This window comes from Durio zibethinus, chromosome 6, assembly GCF_047325235.1.
Source record: "Durio zibethinus cultivar Kanyao isolate XHJ-2024 chromosome 6, ASM4732523v1, whole genome shotgun sequence".
Taxonomy (NCBI): Eukaryota; Viridiplantae; Streptophyta; class Magnoliopsida; order Malvales; family Malvaceae; genus Durio; species Durio zibethinus.
In genome coordinates, this window is record NC_143167.1 from 13,234,922 (window position 1) to 13,261,512 (window position 26,591).

At 27.4% G+C, this 26,591-nt stretch overlaps 1 protein-coding gene across 1 annotated transcript; it reads right to left on the reverse strand.

Annotated features, from left to right (window-relative positions):
* Nucleotides 1-22,999: 22,999 nt before the first annotated feature.
* Nucleotides 23,000-26,357, reverse strand: FUS9 (Ubiquitin-conjugating enzyme family protein). The gene is made up of 4 exons (XM_022873395.2): nucleotides 26,074-26,357; nucleotides 24,983-25,056; nucleotides 23,809-23,956; nucleotides 23,000-23,570 (listed from the first exon to the last, which is right to left on the reverse strand). The coding sequence occupies exons 1-4, from the start codon at nucleotides 26,276-26,278 to the stop codon at nucleotides 23,473-23,475; spliced, it is 525 nt and encodes a 174-aa protein (XP_022729130.1). The 5' UTR covers nucleotides 26,279-26,357; the 3' UTR covers nucleotides 23,000-23,472.
* Between the last annotated feature and the right edge of the window lie 234 nt (nucleotides 26,358-26,591).

Sequence of the window (26,591 nt, forward strand, 5' to 3'; positions counted from 1 at the left end):
TATACTTGTTACTGAGTTGTTCCAATCTTAAATCTTTTTCATTCACTTTTCCTGTCATCAAGATCCATTATTAGAGGGCGTTTAATTTTAGGTCATATATTACCATTGTTGTGTTTTTGACCTGCATTGTCTTGTTAATTCGGAAATTTTATTTTAGTACTTTAATTTTAATATTTGTTATTTTAATGTGTTTTTTTTTTAGATTTTTTTAAATTTTCAATAATATAAAAAAATAATCATAAATCATATATCTTCCTTTCCGTGAGATTTTTTATGAAATGCAAAATTTATCTTGTTTTTGTCCTAAATAAATAGTTCTTACGATCTATTTTACTTTTTAATATCGCACAAAGCATTTTAAATCTTATCCTTTGACACTTAAAAATAATGATATTTAAATTTTATTTTTTAAACAATATAAATTAATTCAATTTTTATTTTTATTGAGTTTTATTCATTTGGATTAAATTTGTATCTAATTTATACAATTAGTTTGAATTTATTTAATAAAAATATAATAATTTTTAACATATGTATATTTTTAAATAATACTAAATTATTTGAAATTAAAACTATTTTAAATATTAATTATATTGGGATTTGAAAGATAAATTATATTTTTTAAATTCTAAAACTTTAACAAAGATTACGTTTTCAAGATAAAAAATATAATAAATGTTGAACTTTTATTTTTAAAATTCTAAAATTTTAATAAAGATCGAGTTTTTAAAATAAAAAATATAGTAGATGTTAAAACTTTATTTTAAAAATTTTAAAATTTTATAAAAAAAAATCATGTTTTTAAAATAAGAAATACAGTGAAAGTCAAAATTTTGTTTTTAAAATTCTAAAATGTTAACAAAGATAGTGCTTTTAAGATAAAAAAACGTAATGAATATTATAATTTTATTTTTGAAATATTAACAAAAATTATGTTTTTAAAGATAAAAAAACATAATAAATATTGAAACTTTATTTTTAAAAATTTAAAATTTAATAAAAATCGCATTTTTAAAATAAACAACATAATGGATGTTGGAAGTTATTTTTTCAAAATTCTATAATTTTAACAACAACCATATTTTTAAGATAGTAGTAAATGTTGGAACGTTATTTTCAAAATTTTAAAATTTTAACAAATATCATGTTTTTAAGATAGAAAATATAGTGGATTTTATTATTCATAACAAAATTAAAATAAAACATAAAATACATTTACTTAATATTATTACATATAAAATTTAAAATATATTTATTTAATATTATTGATCCATATATTTTCTTTATGTAAGGATAATTAATATAAAAATAATTAAAATTATAAAATTATGTTTATTAGAAATATGAAAAAAATTCAAAATTTTTTTAATTTCAACAAACACAATAAGTTATCTATAAATATGTTACGTTATTTATGTATCATCAATAATAATATAGTAAAAAATTTTATTAAATAATATTACATTCTTCTAAATCAAATTCAAAAATTTTATATTCTCTAAATCAACAAAATTCAAGAATCACATATTTTCTTAATATCATTTTTCTTCAAAATAATTTTTCATCTCAAAATTCAAAAGTCAAGGAATCAAAAGCTTGATTAGTGTATTTGACGTTAAATGGCCGCTGGAGCAAATGGATTAAGACTTCCTAAAGCTTTCAAAGATGTTCGGTGCTACAAGATCTGCAAGCATAACTTGTTTCTTTTCTTCTAATTTTGTTCAATATTTTGCATGATTTAAAGAATGAAGGTTTTTTTTTTTTTTTTTTTATTTCAATGCTTACGATTTTGTAAAAACATATTTTTATGTATTTTAGTTAATATAATTAATTAACGTTTCAAGATTTTATTTTAACAAAATGAAATGTAATGTAAAAGATGAAATTAATACTTAAATAATTTATTTAATTATGCGAAATCAAATTTAAATATTTACATTATAATTAATTAAAATAAATATATTTTATTCTTTTGTTTGTTTTTTTATTAGATGCATATTTATGCAACATTTTTTTTTAATTTTTATTTAAATAAATATATTTATCTTAATTTTGTTATTGTGAATTTTTAATTTACCTTTAATTGATATTTTAATAATATTTTGTTATTTTTTTATGATTTTTGGAGATTTTATTGGTTATTACTTAGTTTTATGATTTAAAAAAAAAAACTTAATTTTTTGCCAAATGATAGTCGATAAGTGTCAATGAAAAACAATAAAATAACTCTACATTAACGGGAGGCAGAAGCCCGCGTTTCATAGTGGGTGTGTAATAAAGATGCATCGGTCATATATAAATGTTTAGACACAAAACAATGAAGAGGGAACAGATTTTTGTTTTTTTTTTTTTTTTTGGATTTATATACTTGGACAAAAAAATATTAAAATAATATTTAGTGTTTCATATATTGCTGCTATACTTTTATTTGTTAATTTTTCATACTATGTTATGTGCGTTATATTTTCATTAATCATTTGATTAAATATATAATTTTTTAAATTTATAGTAAAATATAACCTTTTTTGCAAAAAAATTTTAAAACAAAAGAAAAAAAGAAAAGTAACTTAATTTCAATTTTTATATATTTTTATAGGAGCAAGATCAACTTACACAAGTGTAAAACTTTTTAATTTTATATTTTTTGCTAACTATTGATTTCAATAGATCAAATGGATGAGAGAGAAAAGTAAAAAAAAAATGATTTGATCTCATCTCTTAGATTTATTTAAAATGATAATAAGAAAAAATATAAAATTAAAAAATTTTACCCGGTGTAAGTTGATCTTTCTCCATTTTTATATTTATATTTATTATTTTATTTTATTTTATTTTATAATAGATAATAAATTATAAGAACTTAAAACTCATAAAAAACCCAATTACAAACTCAAATCATATAAATGATAAAAACTCAAAACTCATAAAATTTTACCCAATTACAAATCCATTTCAAGCAAACATCCACATTTCTCTTTCCAAATTCATTTAAAACTAACTCATCATGTCTCAATCCAATTCAAGCCTAACACACCATGACATGCGAAATCTAACAACTTAATTCACTTTTTTATCTACCAATAGTTATTTCACAAATGAAAAATAATAAGGTAGCTCAATAATGAGCTATTCATTGAGAGCTGTCCCACTTAGAGACAATTTTTATTGATGTTATTAATTAATCTATGTGTGAAAAAATATATTATCATCTTTTATAACGTCTAACCAATTAATTATATATTATCTTAAAAAGTTCCGAATTAAATGGTTTCTTATTTTTAATTAAATGTGTGTGATACCAATGGTACCATCAAAAGTCCTGAACTGCCTTGTCTGACCAAACTTGCAAGCATATCAGCATATAATTCATTACCAATCCTTTGATATAAGCTCCTTGCACTGTAAAATAATTTGACTAATTAAATGGATCCTTATCATCCAGAGGCCTTTCAAATTTTTTAATAGCCACCAATGAATCTGACTGTAAAATAACCTTCTTAAAACCTTTATTCCAAGCCGATTATAAAACCTCTGAGATAGCATGTAGTTATGCCTTCAATAAGTACAACTTCTACCAAGTTTTAACATAAAGCCAAAAAACCACAACACTCCATTATCTCGACAGATGTTTTCCGCCGTGTATTCATCAGGATTTGTAATGGTAGTCCCATCAACATTGACCTTAACAAAGTCATCTGGTAGCATATCCCAACCGATCAACCTCTCTGTTTCAACCGTCTACTTGTTGCAAGAGCCTTATGCTTCATATAATCTCAAAAGCTATGTACTATAATGATGCTATGTAGCATTTGAAGGCCATTAAAACCTTCTTCAAAAACAACTTTATTTCTAAACTCATTTGTTCACTTAAAAAGGATCAATCGTCGGATTAATTTGATATTTTATGAAAAAGGTTTATTTATTTTTAGTTTTGATGTTATCAATCTTTATTTTTCACTGAATAATTTATTAAAAAATATTGGATGGGGTGTTTGGGATAAGAGTAAGCTTAGGTGATTCAACTTAGGGTGTTGATAGAAGAGGGTTTGGGTCTGCTCGGGTTAGTTTTGGAATGAAAAGGGGGTTGATGGTGATGATTCTGTGATGGATTTTTTGAGGTTTACAAGGATGCGACAGTGGGTTTTTTTTTTTTTTTTACGAAGTGTTTCGATCCAAAAAATTGGCCCCCTCCCCTTTTTGAGTTTTGTGTCTGAGATTTAATAGGATCAATCTTGAATCAGTCTCCGGATTTGGGGCTTGATTTTAGCTACCATAATGGCTGTTGGCAGCTGTTAAAGTGGCTATCTGAGGGGTAGTGTAGGTTGGGGTGGCTGAGTGATGGACAAGAGTGATTGACCAGGTGAAGATGTCACGGGTCGAGACTTAAATTCCAGATTTACAAGGCTCCTATATATAGGGATGGCCTTTTCCATGTCTCAGATCAGCCTAACAAAAGGTCCACAGTAACTTGTGAGGTATTATTCGCTCCTACCCATTGGACCTCATAGTTTTGTCCCATAAAAAATACCTTACAAAAAAAAGGTGGTATGAACACTTATATCCCAAGAGTAACTCTAGCACACAACTGATGTGAGATTCATGGCTCCTCTCTAGGACCATGACATCCTCCCTCACTCCAACGAAAGCCCACCGTCCTCGGTGGCACATCGTTAGTACCTCTAGAGCTGGATCTAATACTACTTGTCACAGGCTAAGACTTAAGCTCCGAGTTTGCATGGCTTTAAACACAGGGATGGCCTCTTTCACGATCCAGATCAACCTAACACAAGGTCCATAGCAACTTGTGAGGTATTATCTATTCTGACCCATTGGACCTTACGATTTTGTCTCACAAAAAGCACTTCATAAAAAGAAGGTCGTGTAAACACTTATATCCCAAGATCAACTCTAGTGTACAGTTGATGTGAAATTCATGGCTCATTTCTAGGACCATGACAAAGGTGCCGTGCATGACACCTTTAAATTCCTATCAATTGATTTCTATTTGTTTATTTTTTTTTTTGTTTTAAATTTTCAAATAAAATTTTTTCAATTAATTAAAATTCAAACAAAATCAAACAATTATGGCTTCAATTGGACTTAGATCTTAGGCTTATGAATTTTGAAAAAGACTATACCTTGGCCCAATGCTTTGGACTTTAATTTTAGCTTTAGATGTTAACTTTGGACCGTTCTAAGCATATTTCATTTCAAAATTAATTTCAAAGTCCTTATCAACAATTCATAGCTAAAAAATCAATATTAAATCAACTTTGTGGAAATTTGAAAATAAGTTCAAAAGCCAAATTAATTTGGAACACAAAATTATTAACCCAGACAAAAATTGATACTACAATGGCCCTTTTTTTGCGTATTGTCGAGAATTAGGAATAAGGCAAAAATATAGGCAACAATTTGTCCGGTCTAATGACTCAAAATATATTTTTCACTTTTTTTCTTGTTTTATTTTATTTTGGTTTTTTAACTTTTTTTCTTTTATTATTATTTTTTGAAAAAACTCCTCTAATCAAAGGCTCGATAACTTTAAATTTGAAAATAAATTGAAATGAAAACTCTGCTCACCAAAAATTCCACAACATTTTTAAAATAAATTTAAATGAAAACTTCTCTTACTCCAAAATTTTAAAATTAGTCACAATAACTCAGAGATTATGTCTAGAGGTCTTATAAAGTGTGTTCAGAGAACTTATAAATTATGCCCAAAAGATTTATAAATCTCAACACTATAATAGATTCAGCTAAGAAGACCTACAAATCTTATTCAAAAGACTTAGAGACTGTCTAAAGATTTTACAAGTCTTAACACTATAATAGATTCAGCTCAGAATAGGATTATATGTATTGCTATTAGGGTTATAGGTAGGTTTAGATTGTTAGGCATATTGGACTATTTTTACCATATATTGACATTTGTCAGTTGAATAGGGTTATTCACAAATATCATATGAGACAAAAGGGTTTTGAATTGCATAGACAGGGTTAGGTTGAGATGTAGATCCTAAGGCTTCTATCTTTTTTGTCAAGGTTGCCAACTAAGAGTTAATAGATGAAACAACATCTATCTAGCAAAGATTAGCAAATTTTTTTATGTAACTTTCTCTCCATACCCCATTGATAGTTGTTGGTAGCCATCTCTTAAATTAACTCAAGCACCTCCTTAGTAGTTTTACTCATTTTGGATTCAGTGGCTCCTCCAGTACCTGAATCCAAAATGGTTCTAATAGATGGGTGAGACTATTGTAGAAGATTTGTATTTGAAACCATTGGGGTAGACCATGGTGTAGGCACTTCCTTAACAATTCTTTTAATCGCTCCCAAGCATCATATAGATTTATGCCCCCCACTTACATAAATGTGATTATTGGCAGATCAGAGGTTGGTCACTTCCATCAACTCCATGTGCTCGAATGTTGTAAGCACTTTATGTGTGCTGAATGCTTATAAGGCTAGGGTATACACCTTTCTAACAGCAATTACTTTTGGGAGAGTTGGTAGCACTTAAGGTCTTAAAATTAGTATTGAGCCAAGGTCATGAGTTCGAGACCCAGTGGTGTTACTAGGAGAAAATTATTGATAGATCAGACGTTGGTTACGTCCATCAACTCTATGTGCTCGAATGCTATAGGTGTTTTTGTGTACTAATGCACTATAAGGTCGGGGTATACGTCTTCCTAACTATAACTATTTTTTAGAGAGTTGGTAGCGTCTGAGGTCCTAAAAGTTTATTGTTAACCTTGAATTGATCTATATTTTGAAATGATAAAACATTAAACCAAATAAGCTTGATCAAGATTTTGAAAAAGATTTATTTAGTACATGTTCTTAAGTTTTATATTTTGGTTCTAAATAAATAATATGATTTTCAAAGTTTAAACAAAACTTTCTTTATGTTTTCTTATTTCTCAAATCAAAAGTATCTTTAAAGATTATTTATTTTAGCTTAAAAGAAAGTTCAATTATTTTTTTTAAAGTGAACTTATTCATTTTGGATTTAATACAATTTTGATAATATTAGTTTTGAGAAATAGATTAACTTAAGAAAGTTATTTTACAAGAACAAAGTTTTCCAATATTGAATTGATTTTATTTTTTTATATTAATTCACAAAGCTTTAATAGTTGAATTTTATATGGTTGGAAAGCTTTTTGAGTCTACTTTCTAACAAACAAACAAAATTAAAATCTAAATTTTCTATGTAAAGATTTTAAATTTGTATTAGACACTTTGTAGTTATATAAAAACTATACAAGAGATAGATTTGAAAATTCACTATAATTCATATACAATGAATTAGTTGGTGAATTTTATATGGATAAAAAGCCCTTTTAAGTTTAGTTTCTAATTCTTTAAATGGTTTTTGATTTGGAATATGGAATTGTATAACTCAATATATAATCAAATTAGTGAGTAGAGTGCAAAATAAGAGATAACCACCCAGCTTGACAAGATCGATCTCTTCAAAAATGGATCAGTTGATTTTCTACCTAAAATTGATTTTTTGCTTTAAGATTGCAAAAAGGATCGATCACCCTATGTAGGGAATCCACACCCCTTAATAGGATCAATCCCCTACATAAAAAGGATCAATCGGGTTATATATTTTAAGGCGTAAATGACACAAAACATGAACCAATCGATCCCTCCAGGGAAGGGATCAATTGGGTGTGCCCAGAAACTTTTCCAACGACTAGTTTATCAAGCTTCAACAATTATTTTCTTCTTCCAAACTATCCCTAATGGCTAGTTCTTCAATTTCTCTATATATTGGGCATTCCAACACACCAAGATGATTGATGAATCAAGAGAGCAAGAACTAATAAGCTATATTTTCATTCTCTCAAAGAATCAAGAGTTGTTAAAGCTTAAAATCCAAATCTGTTGTATTTGTTGTATCCAAGCTATATTGTATTATTTCATTCATCAAATTTTTTTGTACTTCATTAGGTAAACAGTTAGCATTTGAGAGGTGTTTTAAGTTTGCATTTCTATTAAGTGATTTTGTAATCAAAATGTGAGGTATTCACTTGAATTTATAAGATTGAGAAGTTGTTACTTAGCCTAGACAGTAGAGTATAAGGTTTCTAGCTTAAGCCTTAGAGAGAAAAATATAAGATTATATTTTCAATTCAAGAATAGTGGATTGAAGCCTTGGTGTAGACAATCAAGAGAAAGGATGTAGGTACCTTATAAAGAGGGAACGAACCTCTATAAATCCTTATGTTTGATTTTTCTATCCGTATTTTTATTTTGATTATAGTTTATATTTGCTTATAGTTCATCAATTTATTGTTATTTGCATCATATTTTTATATTGATTTTAATTTTTCATTCAATTATTTTGAATTCATTATTTGGGAAGAATTTGGAAAAATTCAATTCACCTTCCATCTTAGATCACCATTTCACTTAAAAAAGTAACAATTGGTATTAGAGCCAGGTTTTCTTTTTGTAAGTTTGACCACCTTAAGTAAAAATCTTATTGCTCAATTTAGGTTCCAAGATAGTGAGGAAGTCTTCCAAACTCCTATGTTTGATAAATTTGAATTTTATAAATGAAGAAGGAGGATGAAGTGTTCATAATGGCCTAAGAGTTTAGAGCTTAGAATGTGATAAAGAAAGGACTTTGAATTTCTTCAAATGATGCAAACTACATAAGGAAAGTGATGAATGAGCCAAGGCTAAATGCTTACTATATGGAGCTTTTAACTCTCATAACTTTAACTTGGTCTTAAATTACTCCACTTCAAATGAGATATGGAAAAAGTTTAGTGAGCTATATGAAAGATAAATTTCCTACTAAAATGTGTCATGTCTCATGGCTCTTGAAGAGCCTAAAGTAACATCTAACTTAATTGATTCAAATTCATATACTTTTGATGAATTACAAGATGCCATTGATGAGTTAGTTATGAAATTTGAGTCAATGAAAATGAAATATAACAAAATGATTTCAAAATTAAATTTAGAGAATAAGTTTTTGATGAATGCAAAAATTGTTTTAGAAAAAAAAAATGAAAGGTGAAAATAGATTTAAAAACCTCTTAAAATAGGTATGAAATTTTAGAACAAGAAAATTTTCATTTGAAAAAGAAATTTGATGTTTTGATGAATGAAAAACAAGAGTTTTTAAATAAAATTTTAAGTACAAAAGTGATTAAATGCAATTTTTATCATTTTCATAGTCATACTACACATACTTATCCTATATAAAAAAAGTTTTGTTTAGAATTAAGCAAGTATGGGTTTAAAAAAAAACTAGAGACTTGGTCACTAACTTTCAAGGACTCAAAGAAATTTGGGTACCAAAAATCAAATGAGAATGTCTTTTGTAGATGTGCTAAAGTAAGGAGTTACAATATGCTTTTGAAGATTGGATACTCTAGACATACAATGAAAATAGGTAACCTCTAAGCCTAATATTTATTTGAAGAGTATTTGAAATTGGTTGCCTATTCTTGGTAGAATGTTGAAGTGCTTAATTGCTATATGCTTTATAGATATATCTTGATTGATTCTAAATTGTTTTGAAGGAAATACATGCCCACATATGCTTCTTGATATTGTGTTTAATGCTTGAGATAGATTTTATATGTGCTTGATGTGATTAAGTTAAGTGTTTAATTATTTTTATATTTATGTACAAAACTTAGAGGGAGCACTCAAAGTTTAATGATTTTGAAATTTTATGTTTTACTTTGAAAGTGATTTTTTGCTAGAGTCAAGCTTTAAAATATGAAATTTTGTTTTAGCAAGTTTTTAATTGTAAAATGAATTTGAATATCTTGAATTCAGTGATTTAAACTTGTTCAAATAAAGATAACTTGATACGTGCAATGGTTTAAAATTTTCATAAGTACCGCATGGAAGTTTTAAAGGATTATGGAGCTTAAAATATCAAATCTTGTTTTTGAATATTTATAGGCATACAAACCATTTGGACATTTTAAAGTATGATATAAAACTTTTCTAAATGGTTTGAAGAGCTTAAATGTGTGTTTAAATATATTTGCCTATCTCAATAGCCATTTTCAAATAAATATGTGGATTAAAAGTTGACTTTTTGATTTCCTTGTTTCCAATACCAAATGATCATTTGAATAACATTGTTTTATCAGTTAAAATTTGTTGGAATGGTTCAAGTTGGTTAAAAACGAGCTTGACTAGTTTTGAGATTTATTAAAGTATTTTTCAAGCAAAAATGAGTTTTAAAGCGAAAAAAAAATCAAAATCCTAAACATATTAAGCTTTGAATGGATTATCTTATTGTATTTTGCATAAAAATATTTATTTGAATGATTTTGGCATGATGAAAATGATTTTTGTGATTTTTATGCAAATTGATTTGTGATTGTTTAGTATGCTTATATAATCGTGATGTTTGAAATTGCTCCACTTATTGGTAATACTTAGATCTTGTGAAATATTATTTAAACTTGATTATTTTTATTCTCAATTGTTTTAACTTTTGATTTTTTATTTTAGAAATTGATGATAATCTTGTGCTTAAATCATAAATATTAATGTTTGATTGTTTATCTTTTGATTTCTAATGAAATACTCTTGAAATATGTTTTAATTATTTATCCTTATTAATTCAAGATTTATTTCTTCTCCTGTGTTGGTGAATTGATGAACATCATGCGCTTAGGTGATATATATTGATTCATTGTTCATCTATGTTTTTGATCAAGTTATGTGTTCATGTGTTCATGTGATCATTAATTCAACTTACCTTAATGCTTATGATTTGAAAATACTTAAAATTTTTATCTCTTGATTTTTAAAAATTTTTTAATATATTTGCTCATGTGTTAAATTGAATTATTAATTTTGTGAAACATTTTGAAATTTGTGCTTAATTGACTTATCTTTTGGTTTGGGATTAAGTATTGATGAACTAATTATGTTTAATGATGTGTTATTAGTTCATCTATTGTTCTTATCAATTGTGTGCTTATATGAATATGATTGACCTTTACTTAACATGCTTTCAATATAACTTAAGTGAGTGATTTTCTTATGGTGCTTCTTTTTACCTTATGTCATTGTCCATTATGGCCTATAATTTTTGTAGACATATTTATGCTTTTGTGCTAAAATTTTTTTGAATATGTTTTTGATGATAAATATGTCTTCCTTGAGTTTTTAGTTTTCATATAGCCTAAAATTTATTTTGACATTTTCTTTAGTGATTCTTTGACTATACATGATTATTGAATATGTTCTCTTTGTGTTCATAAATATCTAGAAAGCTTGATGTTTTGCACATTACTTTAGAACTTTTGCTTTATTGTCACCATTGTACTATATAATGTTTATTATGATGAATTGTCTATAGCTTTAGCTAATATTGAATGATTTGCTAGCAAATTAGAACTTTTGCTTAATGAGAAAATTTTTCTTTTGCCTATAATGACTTAGAATATGGAATTCATTTTCCAACAATTAGTATAATTTTTATCAATTGATATTCTTAATGCTATTAATGAACATTTCTTTGTCAAGAACATTTTCTATGTCTCGGCTAGGAGAATTTGAAATAAGCATGAATGAGCCTACATTTTTTGAATTTCAAGTATAGCAAGCAAAGTATGTCATCCTCATCAATTAAGCCTAATTTTGCTCAAATAAAGTGGATTGGAGAATTTAAAGCCAAATAAGCACAACAACAAAGCTTGACATTGATAGAGGTAAGTGTATCGACTTTATGATATGATGTATGAGTTTGAATATATGCTTGCTTTGATATGTGCAAAAATGAGATATTATGTTTGAATTTGTGAACACTTTGCACAAATTAATCACCAAGCTACTTGATAGATTTTGTTTTAACTTTGTTATATGCTTAGATTGATTAATATTCATGCCTAGTTCTTGATTGCTTTGATTAATAGTTTTTGTTGCATGAATATTTGTTTGAATCTTTGGACATGGATATGATTTGAATATATTGATTTTTTTTTATCTTTCAATTGTCTTGACTCATGGATTATGAACTTACAATTTTAAAATTTTATATACATGTTCATTAATTGAGTCTATTAAAATAGCATGTACCATATTATGTCTAAAGGTTTGCATTTTTTTGGTATATCGCTATATGTGATTTGAAATGTTTTTGCATATGCTTGTATGATTTTGATTGAAATATATATTTTGATACTAGCATATGTTTAGATTAAGTTCATTGCTGTACATTGAAATAAACAGGAATATATTCAAATAATTATACTATTATTATTTCTTTGCTATAGCCTTTATGTTTATCATGTTTGGAAAATGCTTGAATAATCTTTGTTATGACATGATGATAATTGAACCTTTTTGCTTATTAGTATTCATACTTTATTAAATACATATGAACTTTTGGTTTTTGTTTGGATAAGATAGCTTATGAAAGATTACTATTATCATTTATGCATGTATTGAATGAATCTTTCATATGCTTAAAGTATGTGTGCTCTATGAAAGTTATTGAATAAAATTGCTAACAATTGGTATCAAAATTGTTAAAGGTTTTTTGAACTTTCATAGATGTTTATTTATGTGTCTATCTTTGATATAGCTTATACCTTTCATGCAAAATTAAGTGTGCCTTGAATTGATTAATCCTTATTTTGAAAAGAAAGAGAAATCTTAGAATACAATTTTACTTTATTTGTTTTGGGATAACAATTGGTATGTTTTGTAATAACATAGCTTTAACAATTGGTATCCTTAACAATTTGTATGAGCTTCTATGCATGTGCTTAAAGTTATGCTTAATTGCTATTGATGTTTTAGATTCTAAGCACATCTTATGATAACATGATTTATAAGTAGGTTACATATCATTTATTATCCTTTTGCTCATAAATTTCATATGGTTAGGTTGAATGAATGATTTTGTGCTATAACATTTCAACTAGATACACTTATACTTTTGTGCTTGAATATATGTATGTGAACTTTATTGTGCATATTACACTTGACTACATGCATTCAAAATACTCTTGATTTTATTGGTATCAAGCATTTTGTCCCATGCCTTGAATTAATCTCTCTTTCTTTTGAAATGACAAAAAAATGAGGAAAGTTTAGAGATATTTCTTCTTGTATGCTTATAGCAATTGATATAGGAGCTTAAACATTCAGTATAAAAAGCATAAACAAAAAGGAAGATAAATGTTTCATGAATATATTTGTTAATGATGCCTCTTTGCATTTATTTGCTCATTAATATGCTTATGCCTTTTTACTATAACAAAAAGAGAGAAAAATATCATATGGACAAATTTGCTTATACTTGACATGCATATGTTTGATTGTACATATTTCATATATTTGACAAACATATGTTTGTTGAGTTATGTTGGATTATGATGCATTAATTAAGGGAGAGTTTTGCCATGCATTGTTCAAGGAAAAGTTTTTCAAAATGTTTTTCAAAATCTTACATGTCTTAAAAAAAGTTTTTTTTTTATCTAACAAATTTATCATTAAGTTTTGTCATATAAAAAAAAGGAAGATTGTTAGCCTTGAATTGATCCTTATTTTGCAATGTCAAAACATTAAGTTAAATAAGCTTGTTCAAGATTTTGAAAAAGATTTTTTTTAGTACATGTTCTTAAGTTTTATATTTTGTATTAAATAAATAATATGATTTTCAAAGTTTAAACAAACCTTTCTTTATGTTTTCTTATTTCTCAAATCAAAAGTATTTTTAAAGATTATTTATTTGAACTTAAATGAAAGTTCAGTTGTTGTTTTTAAAATGAACTTGTTCATTTTTTACTTAATATAATTTTATAATATTGGTTTTGAGAAATAGATTAACTTAAGAAAATTATTTTACAATAACAAAGTTTTCCAACATTAAATTTGCTTTATTTTTCTATATTAATTCACAAAGCTTTAATATTTGAATTTTATATGGTTGAAAAGCTCTTTGAGTCTACTTTCTATTGGATTAAACAAAATCTAAATCTAAATTTTTTAAGAAAAGATTTTAAACTTTTACTAGATACTTTATAGTTGTCTAAAAACTGCATAAATGGTAGATTTGAAAATTCACTATAATTTGTATACATTGAATTAGGTGATGAATTTTATATGGATAGAAAGCCCTTTAAGTCTAGTTTATAAATATTCAAATAGTTTTTGATTTGGAATTGTATAACTCAAGATATGATCAAATTAGTGAGTATAGTGCAAAATAGGAGACAACCACCTAGCTTAACGGGATCGATCCCCTCAAAAAAGGATCGGTTGATTTTCTACCCAGAATAGAGTTTTTACTTTAAGATTACAAAAAGGATCGATCACCCTATGTAGGGGATTGATCACCCCTTGACAGGATCGATCCCCTACATAAAAGGGATCAATTAGGTTGTATATTTTAAAGGCGTAAATGGCATAAAACATAAAACAATCGATACCTGCAGGGAAATGATCGATCAAGTATGCCCAGAAACTTCTCCAATAACTAGTTCATCAAGTTTCAATGGCTATTTTCTTCTTCCAAACCATCCCCAATGGCTAATTCTTCAATTTCTCTATATATTGGGCATTTCAACACACCAAGATGATTGATGAATCAAGAGAGCAAGAACTAACAAGTTATATTTTCATTCTCTCAAAAATTAAGAGTTGTTAGAGCTTAAAATCTATATCTTTTGTATTTGTTGTATCCAAGCTATATTGTGTTGTTTCGTTCATCAAATTTCTTTGTACTTCATTAGGTAAACACTTGGTCTTTGGAGGTGTTTTAAGTTTGCATTTCTATTAAGTGATTTTGTAATCAAGAGGTGAGGTATCCTTTTGAACTTGTGAGATTGAGAGGTTGTTACTTAGCCTAGAAAGTAAAGAGTATAAGATTTCTATCTCAAGCCTTAGAAAGAAAAAGATAGCGTTGTATTTTCAATTCAAGGATAACGAATTGAAGCCTTGGTGTGAACAACCAAGACAGAAGATGTAAGTGTCTTGTGGAGAATAATTGAACCTCTATAAATTCTTGTGTTTGATTTCTCTATCCCTTTCTCTTTATTTTGATTATAGTTTATATTTGCTTATATTTCATCCATTTATTATTATTTGCATCATATTTTGATATTGATTTTAATTTTTCATTCAATTATTTTTGAAATCATTGTTTGGAAAGAATTTAGAGATATCCAATCCATTCCCCTCTTAGATCACCATCTCACCTAGAAAGCTAACAGTGATGATCTCATTCCTGAACTTGGTAGTCTTTGTTGGTGGAAAGATTTTTGCAAAAAAACTTTTGCACCAAATCCTCCCAAGTTGTAATAGACCCAAATGGTAATGAAGACAACTAACACTTCGCTTTGTCCTTGAGAGAAAAAGAAAAAAGTCTTAGTCTTATAGCATTATCTGAAACAACATTTTATTTTAAAAGTGCCATACAATTCTAAGAAATTAGATAGATGAAGGTTAGGATCATCGCTTGGTAGCCCTCCAAATTGTATAGAAATTTGGATTATCTAAATATCGAATGCTTCATTTGAAAGTTGTTTGCTAGAATGATTGGTTTTTTAATGGATGATTAGAAACCATCAGCATTAGGGACCACATAATCCCTCAACGTCCTTTGATTTTCATTATTTGCATTTGCCATAGTTATAGATGCAGATGTTGTTGCTTGCTTTTTTCTTCAACGTCTGAAAGTCCTTCTAATCTTTTAATCCATTAGAGCTAGGTTGACACTTTTCAAACTGTACATACAAATAAAGAAAGATCAAAACAATTAAGAAAAAAATTTAAGAAAAAAATGTTTAGATTATAAAAAACTAGAGAATTTTTATTGATATTGAACTGAAAACTGTTATAATTTCTAGTAACAATTTCAAAAACTTGATAGCCTATTTTTGCAATAATCGCAAGTGCACAAATTGATCAAGTAATCAAGTGATAATTATTCAAGTATCATCTCCCACAAAGATTATAGAATGTAATGTTAGATGAATTTAAGTACCAAAGGTGATAACCTAATCTTTTATATCTAAACAAATGAAAACTTGGTAGTCTCACCTAAAAAGCTAACAGTGATGATCTCATTCCTCAACTTACTAGTCGTTGTTGGTGGAAAGAATTTTTCAGAAAACTTTTACGCCAAATCTTTCCAATTTGTAATGAAGCTAGATGGTAGTGAAGATAACTAACACTTCACCTTGTCCTTGAGAGAAAAAGAAAAAAGTTTTAGTCTTATAGCATTATCTGAAACAACATTGTATTTTAAAAACGCCATACAATTCTAAAAAATTAGATAGATGGAGGTTAGGATCATTACTTGGTAACCCTCTAAACTATATAGAAGTTTAGACTATCTAAATTATCGAAAGCTTGATCTGGAAGCTGTTTGCTTAAATGGTTAGCCTTTTAATTGATGATTAGAAACCATCAACATTAAGGACTACATAGTCCCTCAACATCCTTTGATTTTCATTATTTGCATTTGCCATAGTTATAGATGCAGATGTTGTTTCTTACTTTTTCCTTTAACGTCTGAAAGTCCTTTTAATCTTTTAAACCATTGGAGTTAGATTCACACTTTTCAAACTACACATACAAATAAAGAAAGATCAAAGCAATTAAGAGTAAAATTTTTTAAAAAATGTTTAAATTATAAGAAAATAGAGAAACCTTATTGATATTGAATTGAAAACTGCTATAATTTCCAGTAACGGTTCCAAAAACTTGATAGCCTATTTTTGTAATAATTGCAAGTGCACAGATCGATCAAGTAATAAAGTGATAATTATTCAAGTATCGTCCCCCACAAGGATTATAGAATGTAATGTTAGGTGAATGCAAGTACCAAAGGTCATAACCTAATCTTTTATATCTAAACAAATGGAAACTTAGGGTGATTTGCAAAATAAAGAATGAGAGCAATGTTGGCTTAGATCTTAACTTTACCACCTGTCACTTGGTAAGTATAAGATAGTAGCCAAAACTATATTTAAAAAAGTAAGGATTGAAAACTTGAAAATAATGAGAACTAGAGATTGCCAAAAGTAGGTTTACATAAAAAGAATAATGGAAGCAAGATTTGTACCATGAAATTGAAAGCTTTTATGTAAAAGAGTAATGGCCAAAACTAGTATTGTAATAAATAAATATTAGAAAACAAAGATTACATGAAAACAAGATTAAAGTAGGAAAATAATAATGATTGCTAAAAACAATAAAAAAAACCTCTGTAAAAACTAGAATTGTATACAAGAATATTTTTATTGAAAGCAAGTTTAGAAACAACTTTGTTATTGGCAAATCTATCACCTAAAGTAATAACTAAGAAAACTAAGAAGACTATATAAAAGAAAAGAAAAAAGAGAAAGAAGAATGGTGAAGAGTTGGCCTTTTTCACAAGTGAAATGACTTTGCCTATTTATAGGTATAGGTTCAGCTAGAGGGATAAAGATTACAAGAAGTTGAATTTAATTCAAATGCTAATGAATAGGGTTTATATTCATCTTCAATAAGTTAGTTGAACATGGACTCTTTAGTCTTGACAGTGCTTGGCCAATTGGGACTCTTGGGATATTATCTTGGCCGTTTAATCTTGCTTGGATTCAATCTCCATCCTAGGTTTGGCTAAGGCTTGGATTTAAGACAAAATAGCGCTTTTTATCCAAATTCTTCAAATTCAAATAGCTACAAACCTATTCGATGTATAATTATTCAAAAGATAAGCAAAAGAGTCCTTTTTGAGCTTAAACACCTTTGGCTGAACCTATCTAGTGTTCTTAGGGCCTTGAACTTTTTTATTTGAATTTTATCTTTTTTTGGAAAGGATATAGCCGAATGTGAGTAGAGTCCTTGTGCATGTGAAGCATCTTCTTCACTTGGTCATATGGATTGGTGATAATGGACCAATAGGTTTTGACTACTACATGCATGAATTAAATGAAAGTCATACATCATGATCTTAAACCCTAGAAATCACAAAAACAACATTAATAGCACCAAAATCCATCCAAATTTAAAATTTTAGCACTTATTTTAGCATGTAAAATTACTATAATTTTAGGTGCTGTCACTTATTAATATCATAAAACTCAATAAATATTACCATAAAGTTCTTGGGTAATAAATAAATAAAAAAAGATGAGTTATGAAAGTTAAAATAGATATGAGTAAAAGTTTCAATATGTAAGAGCAAGCAAAATTCGTTTTGCAAATTTCAAAATTTTGATTAAAATATATTATTGTTAAGGTTACTAAATTAACTTGCTTTGATATTTATTTCACAACTTATATTTAATGGTATTGAAAATATTATATTTCTCAGTTAAATATGAAATTGGTTTATATCATAATCATTGTGTATATATGATTGTCTAGAAAATTATGTGCGATTGACATTCCTTATATATCATAATCATTTTGTATATTGAGATTTATGCTATAAATATTATGTAGTTTATTGAATCTCATGTAAATATAAAGTATCTACATTGGTAGATGTTCTTTGTGGCCAATCAATTTTTAATTTTGAAATTTCTTCCAGTCATGCTTGAAAGATTGCAATGTTGTAATAAAAGTATTATTAATTGTTAAGAAAATTTAATTTGTAATATAGCATTCTAAATGTTTCTGTTGATTGACAGCATGATTATAGAGTATGACTTAAAATTTTTAATATGCTTAAAATGGTACTAGGCATTCTAAGTTTTAACTTTTAGTGATCCATTAAGTTATATTTAAATAGTATCTCGCTTAGAGTGATCACATATATAAATAAACATAAGAAAATCAATAGAACCACATTGATTATAAAATTTCTTATATTGTTATGGGATTGTCTCTAAGTTACTACATATGATTACCTATCTAAAGGGATTGATCATATTTTTTTAATTTAGAGATAATTGTGAACTATTTTTGTTAAGTGAAAATATACATATATCTAAGAAATTTATAAGCCCAAAGAACATATATTTTTAAAAGTCTTTGTAATTTTTTCTTTTGAGGTATTATCACACAAGTATGATATTTTCTTTAAAAGAATGTCCAAGATTAAAATTGTTATGAGGTACCTTGGTTATTATTGATAAGACTAGTACATATGTTAAACTGATTGAAGTTTTATCTGTTTAGATCATAATTGGCCTTTCAGTTTCAATATGATTGGATAATTGTCATCATAAGTTTATGTCTACCATGAATGATAAGTTCTTGAATGTTTTGTATAACATAATAAATGCATAAATTGTTAGTCACTTTAATTTATCACCTTTGAAAATATACAATTATTGTATAGTACCTTATAATAGCCAAAATGATTAGCTTCCACAGAAGAAAGTTTTAGACCTATTATGATATCTCAATTTGATTTAAGTAAAATTAAGAGTACTAAAATATAATTTCATTTAGACAAATATTCTTTTTACTTGTTTAACTCTTAATTAAGATATTGATTTGATTATCTTAACTGTCATTATTAAACCTACCAGTTATCGATTTTTAATGGCATATTTGTTGTCATTTGTTGATAATATATTTTAAAGAAAATTGAATATTTTCTTTTAAGGAATTCAAAAGTGAATGAGAGAATTTTGTTTTACACTTATCATACTAGTGAATTACATGATGACATATTTTCTCTATGTGAAGAATATGGTATTGCCAATTCATAATACGTATATCCTTTAGGTATGAAAAATAGAACATTTTAAGGTAATTATGAAAATAAATGCATTGAAAATTTTGATTTTAGAACCATTGTTGTTTTAGGTTTCTTTACTTTGTTAAATGTGTCACATATGATTACTAATTACTTATAAGATATAGTTTAAGATGAATAAATTCATGAAATACTATAAAGCTAATTGGACATAATTGTTTTATACATTCATCATAATTTTTATTGACATATCATGTTATAAAATCTTAAGACTTGATATTTATCGTAAGTATGACTTTAATGTCATTTAGGTATGTCTCATAAGCAATATCAACAAATAACCTTAAAGATAAAGAAGAGACATGTAGATACATTTGGATGTTATGAAGATTTCTTAGCAAGTTTAGAGAAATCGGCAAGAGGACTGACAATAAAAATAACACATTGAAATCATATTTAAGTGTTATTTTCTTACTACACAACCACATTGAGACCTATTATCAGTAGAGTTTCTAGTACTTGTAGTCATAGATTGGACTTATGTCAATATGAGGTATAAAGGTTGCTATAATTCGATACTAGATGGTTTTGTTAGATAAATTCATTAAGATGTTGTCTTAAAAAACTAAATTATTTTTAAAATGTGGCCACATTAAAGTAAAGTAAATTAGTCTGTAATCTTGTTTTCAAAATTCTATTTTCTTAAAATAGAACAACCCAATTAATATTGCCCAAATAAAAGAATTTAGAATTTTTCATAAATGAGCTACTATTAATTAACGATTTTAATAATTTAATAAAATCGACTAATAAGTTTTGTCCTAACATAAAACAAGCATGAAGGCCCAAATAATGTAATAGTGATCACTTCTGTGTGGGTTTTTTATATCTTATTAGGTCAATGTAATTTAGTAGTTGTGTAAGCTTTTGACTTAATAAACCTTTAATAAGGAGGCTTCTAGGGTTTTAAAAAAATTGGCTAAGATTCTTTTTTCACTTCAAAGTAGTAATATCTATCCATTAAAAGCAGTAAGAAAAGAGCAAAGAGAAAGACCTATAGGCCATTTAGATTCAATTGTACCTTCAGTGGGGTGCACTTGTAATCTTTAATTGCACTGAAATTATGTTTGGCTCACCAGTACAGTGCAATGAGGTGTTTTTCAATCGCATTGGACCATTGTTTTTTTACTGGATGTTACCCCTTCCAGTGAAAATGTTTTTGTTCATTGCAGCTCTCATTTCCAATATTATCTCAATTTTTTGCATTTTTTCTTCCTCCTTGAAATTATAATGATGGACAAATATATCCTTACACTTGTAGATTGGTTTAGTATTTTATATTAGTTATTTATTTATTTTGTTATTTTATTTTTTTAATTTCATTTTTTCAAATTAATTTTTTATAATTATTTAACATAGCATTTATGTAATTATTTAATAAATTAATTAATATATAAATAGGTTAAATAATAAATACATAAAAGTAATTAATTTTATAATTAAATAAATTATTAGTGAATAAAAAAATAAAATAGATAACTTTATAAGTAATAAAGTAAATAAATATTAGTTGCTTTTATTCTAAGATGTCTAAATATATTAATATTTTTTTAAAAAAAATAGTTTTTTGTTAAGTTTAATATTTATAAATATAGTATTATTAATTTTTAACAAATTTATGATTTGATAAAAATAAATTTCTTAATTTTTAATTATTCGTTAAATTTTTAAATATCAAATATTTAAATATCAAATAATTATAAATTTTACTATATACAATTTTAATTTAATGTCCTTAATAGTAAGTTTTATTTTTATTATATTTTACCCCACTGTCATCACTGTTTTTATATTCAAACACATAAAACATTTTTTATTTTAATCTCACCACCTTAATAACCAATCTCACCGTTACAATAACTAATTTCATCTCCACTATTATTTTTGCTGCCCATCCAATGGACCCCTAGTCTATACAGAAGATTGATATTACTTCCACTTATCAATTATGTTTACCCAAAAAGATACATAATTTGATTCAATTTAATGTTTTAATATTCACGTATAAATTTTGAAATTTAAAAATTATGCTTAAAATTTTCTTATTCTTTTCTTCTTTCCTACACCAAACCTTGCATTTAGCACCCTTTTAAATCCCTAATATTTTTTCATTTTCAACTTTCTCCCTCTCTTTATCATCTCCATCTCTCTCTAAGTCTCTCCTATTCTTTTAACATGTCCTCTTAATTATTTTTAATTAGGAGTTTAGTTGTAGTATAATTGAATGTCGTTCAATTAACCTTCAGTTAATCCTGAAATTGAAAGGTGGCATTAAGTTACCAAAAAACCTACTTAAAAACTCCTTTAAATCTTAAGTATATCAATTCTTAATTTTAATTAATAACATAAATAAAAATAATTAAAAATAATAATCAAATAAAAAAATTTTAAAAAAAATCTTATCTCTGTTTATTGCTTAATTAAAAAAGTTGTTGCAATAGTTCATCCAATAGCACTTAAATTGGAATGCTCAAAATCAGCTGCAAGTTTTTTTTTTTTTTTAATCCTAAATTTCTTTCTTTTCCTGTTGTTTGTCTAACATCAGTGGACAACAGAACTTTTCTTTTTTTTTTTTTCATATGAAGACACATGATCGTGGACATACGCTGTTAGGTGTTTATAATTCAAGTTTAATTGGATTAATTGGCTGAATCGATTTAATTCAATTAATTCATTAATAATTGAATTAATTTTAATCGATTAATAAAAATAATTTTAAAAAAATTTCAGTTTTCAATCAAAATATAATATAATCCAAATATAAAATAAAAAATTTATGAAATGGATCATTTAATTTCATAATTTATTAGAATTTTTAGCATAATATTTTAATATTTAAATATTTTATTAGATAATTTTATTTAATTTATTTAAAATATAAAAAATTAAGAGTTTAAAATATAATTAACTTAAATATATTTATTATTTGATTAACAAAAAAAATTAACAGAACTGACCAAATTAAATTTGATAGATTAAATTTTGAAATTCATAAATTTACTTTTGAAATTTATAAATTTATTTCGATTAACAAAAATAACATAATATAATTCAACTAATTCAATTTTAAAGAATTCAATTCAAAATGAGCCTAACCGACCAAATAAACACTTCTATTTATAACTAGAGATTAATACAATTCAAGACTAGACCTAATAATTTTAAACAAAATATGATACTATGATAAAAAAAATTGATGAAATTTAAAATTTTCACAAAAATCACAAATGAGATTTACATTTAACGTATCAATACTAATTATGATATAATAATTTTCATGCTTTGCATATGTTTAATATGAAATAAACACTGATATAAATACGTGAATTGTTAGATCTAATTGAGAGGTTGGATATTAATAAACATGGATACATGGATCATAGCTACAAGGCAGTTTCACTGTGAAAAAGTACTACATAATTTCTAAAAACAAATGGAAAAAACCATTGATTCTCCAAACCCCCCTTCATAAAACAGTAGACGGAACAAGTAACCCTAACATACAGTTTCATTGAGCTGCATTTCCCGCAATGATACAGCATTGCACTGCCAAAATGGGGTCTAAATTTAACCAGTTAAAATTTTTTAGCTCACTTGCAGAGCAGCAGACAGGTTCTTTTACCAATATCACACCAGCTGGAAAGCCAAAGAGCTCAGACAACAAGTTTAGTTAGCCATCATTAAATTTATGAAGAAATCTGCATGTGGTGCAGTTGAAATTCTGGTTGCTGCTTGTAGTAATGCTCCCTAAAGGAATACTTGGCTTATTTGGCAAACCGCAGTGTCCACTCTGCAGCTATTTCATTGTGTTTAGCTTTATCAGCTAAATACAAGCGAGAAATGGAAGAGATGAGAGGATTATCTGTCATAACAAGAAAAGCCACATCTTTAGCATGATAACGGCAATATAACCACAAGTATGCTTAAAGACAGCATATTATGAAGCATTGAGCACAAAATAGGTATTGTTTTCTGTTCCTTTTGCAAAAAATGCATCAGTTTTTTCCCTCACATTTACTAGTTGGATATACTCCTTTAACTCCACAAAAAGCCTCCCAACCCATCAGTTTACCAGTTAAGAGATGATAGAGGAAACTTACAAGGGTCAGGGTTCGTGAAAATTGATCTGATTGCAGTTAGCACCTTTGTAATTGTTAGGGCTGGGCTCCAACTATCCTTTAAAATGTCCAAACTGAGATTTCCAGCAGCGTCAACATTGCAGTGATATATTCGAGTTTTGAATACTACCTGTAAAACAGTACATATAATCAAAAGAAATAAGCAACAAATTATGGAAGTAGAGTGGAAAATTGATCAATTCACTATTGCACAGAAAAGCTAAATGAAAGTTGCATCCAGCTATACATAGAATAGAAGAAATGTGTTCAGTGTTATACATTTTGAGTAAGAGTAAATAGATCTCTCATATATAAGCAGGAGCTCATATATTTGTCCTAACTTTGAGTTCAAAGTATAATATCCATATTCACAATGCGATCTAGTCTTAATCTAGATCACAGCAAGGTTCATGTCTATAGATTTTGAATGGTGCCATAATTTGTGAATTGGCAATACATACTTCCCTATATCAGCACACACTACATGTCACCCCATTGTAGTGTAATTGAATCTTCAGCGTATGAGTTATATGACATACTCATGAATCTTCTAACATGCATGAGTGCAAAGGTGGTAGGAGGGACTTTCGGGCCCTATTGCCCATTTTAAGTTGAAGATTTTTGAGCATTGTGCTTAGGAAAGGAAGGGCACTAATCAATCTAGTCGGAGCAAAGCTAGTCAAGGTACCAGGTACGTAGGTAGGCAGGAAAAGAAGACACTAGGATTTATCTAGCCTACCATCTTCTAGTGGTGCCTGCCAAACACCAAAAAAATTGATGTCTATACAGAAAAGGCTGGAATGTCATGCAAGTTATAGATTAAATGTGACCTCTAGTTTGCTTTTTCTTGAGGGAAAATTACTGTATAGAAACGAGGCTGCTGGTAGTTAAAATACATATTATCATAATTATATATTTTTCAGCTAGCCAATCATCAACTACCTCCCACTTTCATACAAACACCCCCACCCCTCTCCCCCTCTAACAAAATTAAAAAGTCCAGGGGATTAGAGAGAGAGAGAGAGAGAGAGAGAGAGAGAAGGGAGGTGAGAATAAAGATATGACATGATAGATAATTGATACTGGATCCAAACAGGCATGTTAAACAATAAAAATATTGTTTAATGGTCTTCAACAATATGATCAATGAGCATACCTTGGGAGGTTTAAAGGGATAATCACTCGGAAATGTAATGTCAAGGAAAAATATGCCACCTTGGTATGGTGTTCCTGCACAAAATGAACACAAGGAAGCTTGTTAATATAGCTGAGTTAATATTTTTTTTCAATCTTTGGACACTAACAAAAAAAGGTAGAAGACAATTTTAGGAAGCTAGAAGTAAAACCAAACTCATTCAAACATTCAATTCAATTGAAAAAGAAAATCGATAATAACATGCACCTGTTACTGAAAACAATTGAAGACTAATAGTAGTTTAAACTGGTCAAGATTATGTTAAACATTTCTCTTGTAATATCAAGTATGGTTCCAAATACCTTTCAATTTTTGTTTCTTGTAAATGAATCTGTTCATTTGTGTTAAATTCAACTAATTTTATCTGCAGGTTTTGGTCAGTGTTGTGCTTGAAAGTGAAGTTACATCATTTACTTACTATGATAACTGGCTATAATTGATCCTTTCTCCTTTAATTGTCTTACAGAAAGGAACATCTTATATAAGCATCAAATCACTTATCATCCATATTCACAACAATTGAACATTAAACAAGAGGTAACAGCTAAGCAAGTATGCTTAAGCTAACATTCAAAACCAAAGGAAACATAAGAAGATAGCAAGATCAAGCATGGCAACAAGAAATTCTAATGACTATTCTCAGAAAGAAGAACATCAAGCAAATAATAAAACAAAGTACTTCAGAAACAGCCTGCTTCTCAAAAGTAATCAAATAACTACCTGGAAACAACAATGAGCAAGTAAGCTTAAACTAATTTCTCAAAGCCCACAAAAAAAATAAAATAAAATAAAAAAGAATTACACCATTGACAAGAAAATATGTAAATTCAAAAAAAACCCATTTATAGAAAAGCAAGAATTACGCGAGTGCGCTTAAAACGAACTGAAAAAACACTCTTCAGGGAAAAAAAAAAAAGCGTTAACAAGAGATTTAACAAGCACGCACTTCTGAAAATGGCAAAATCAAAGGAAAGAAGCAAAATACAAGAGACATTTAAGAAATACCCATTTGTCAGAAAGGAAAAAAAGTGGAAAGAAGAAAAGTTGTAAACCAGGAGGGCCAATGATGGTGGCGACCCAATGGTAGAGATTGTCGCCCTTGGGGCCAGCAGAGCAATTGGAAGGAGGGTCAGCGTTGAGCTCAGACATTTCCCTTTGAATCCTCTTCCCTGAAGCCGACACCGAGGTTGTTGAGACCCATGTTCCACCGGCTGTTGTTGAAGACGACGATGATCTTCCTCCTCCTCCTATCATCATTACGATTTGATCTTCATCCACTCTTCTTTTTGCTGTAACAAAGGAAATGATAAACAACGCTCCTCTGCTTCTTTTTGCTGTTATTTCTCACCGGCATTCAATGATCACCGCCAATAAAATTCATCCCAACGCACCGTTTCACTGCTCTTTTTTCTTGTTTTTGGGTACATCTTTTTTTATTTATTTTTCCCATTTTGATGCTTTTTTTTTCCTCCAAAATTAAAAAATTAGGAAAAAATATTTTATTATGGATTCTATAATTTTACTATATATACTAACATTATAGTCGGATTATTTATAGAATATCTTAAAT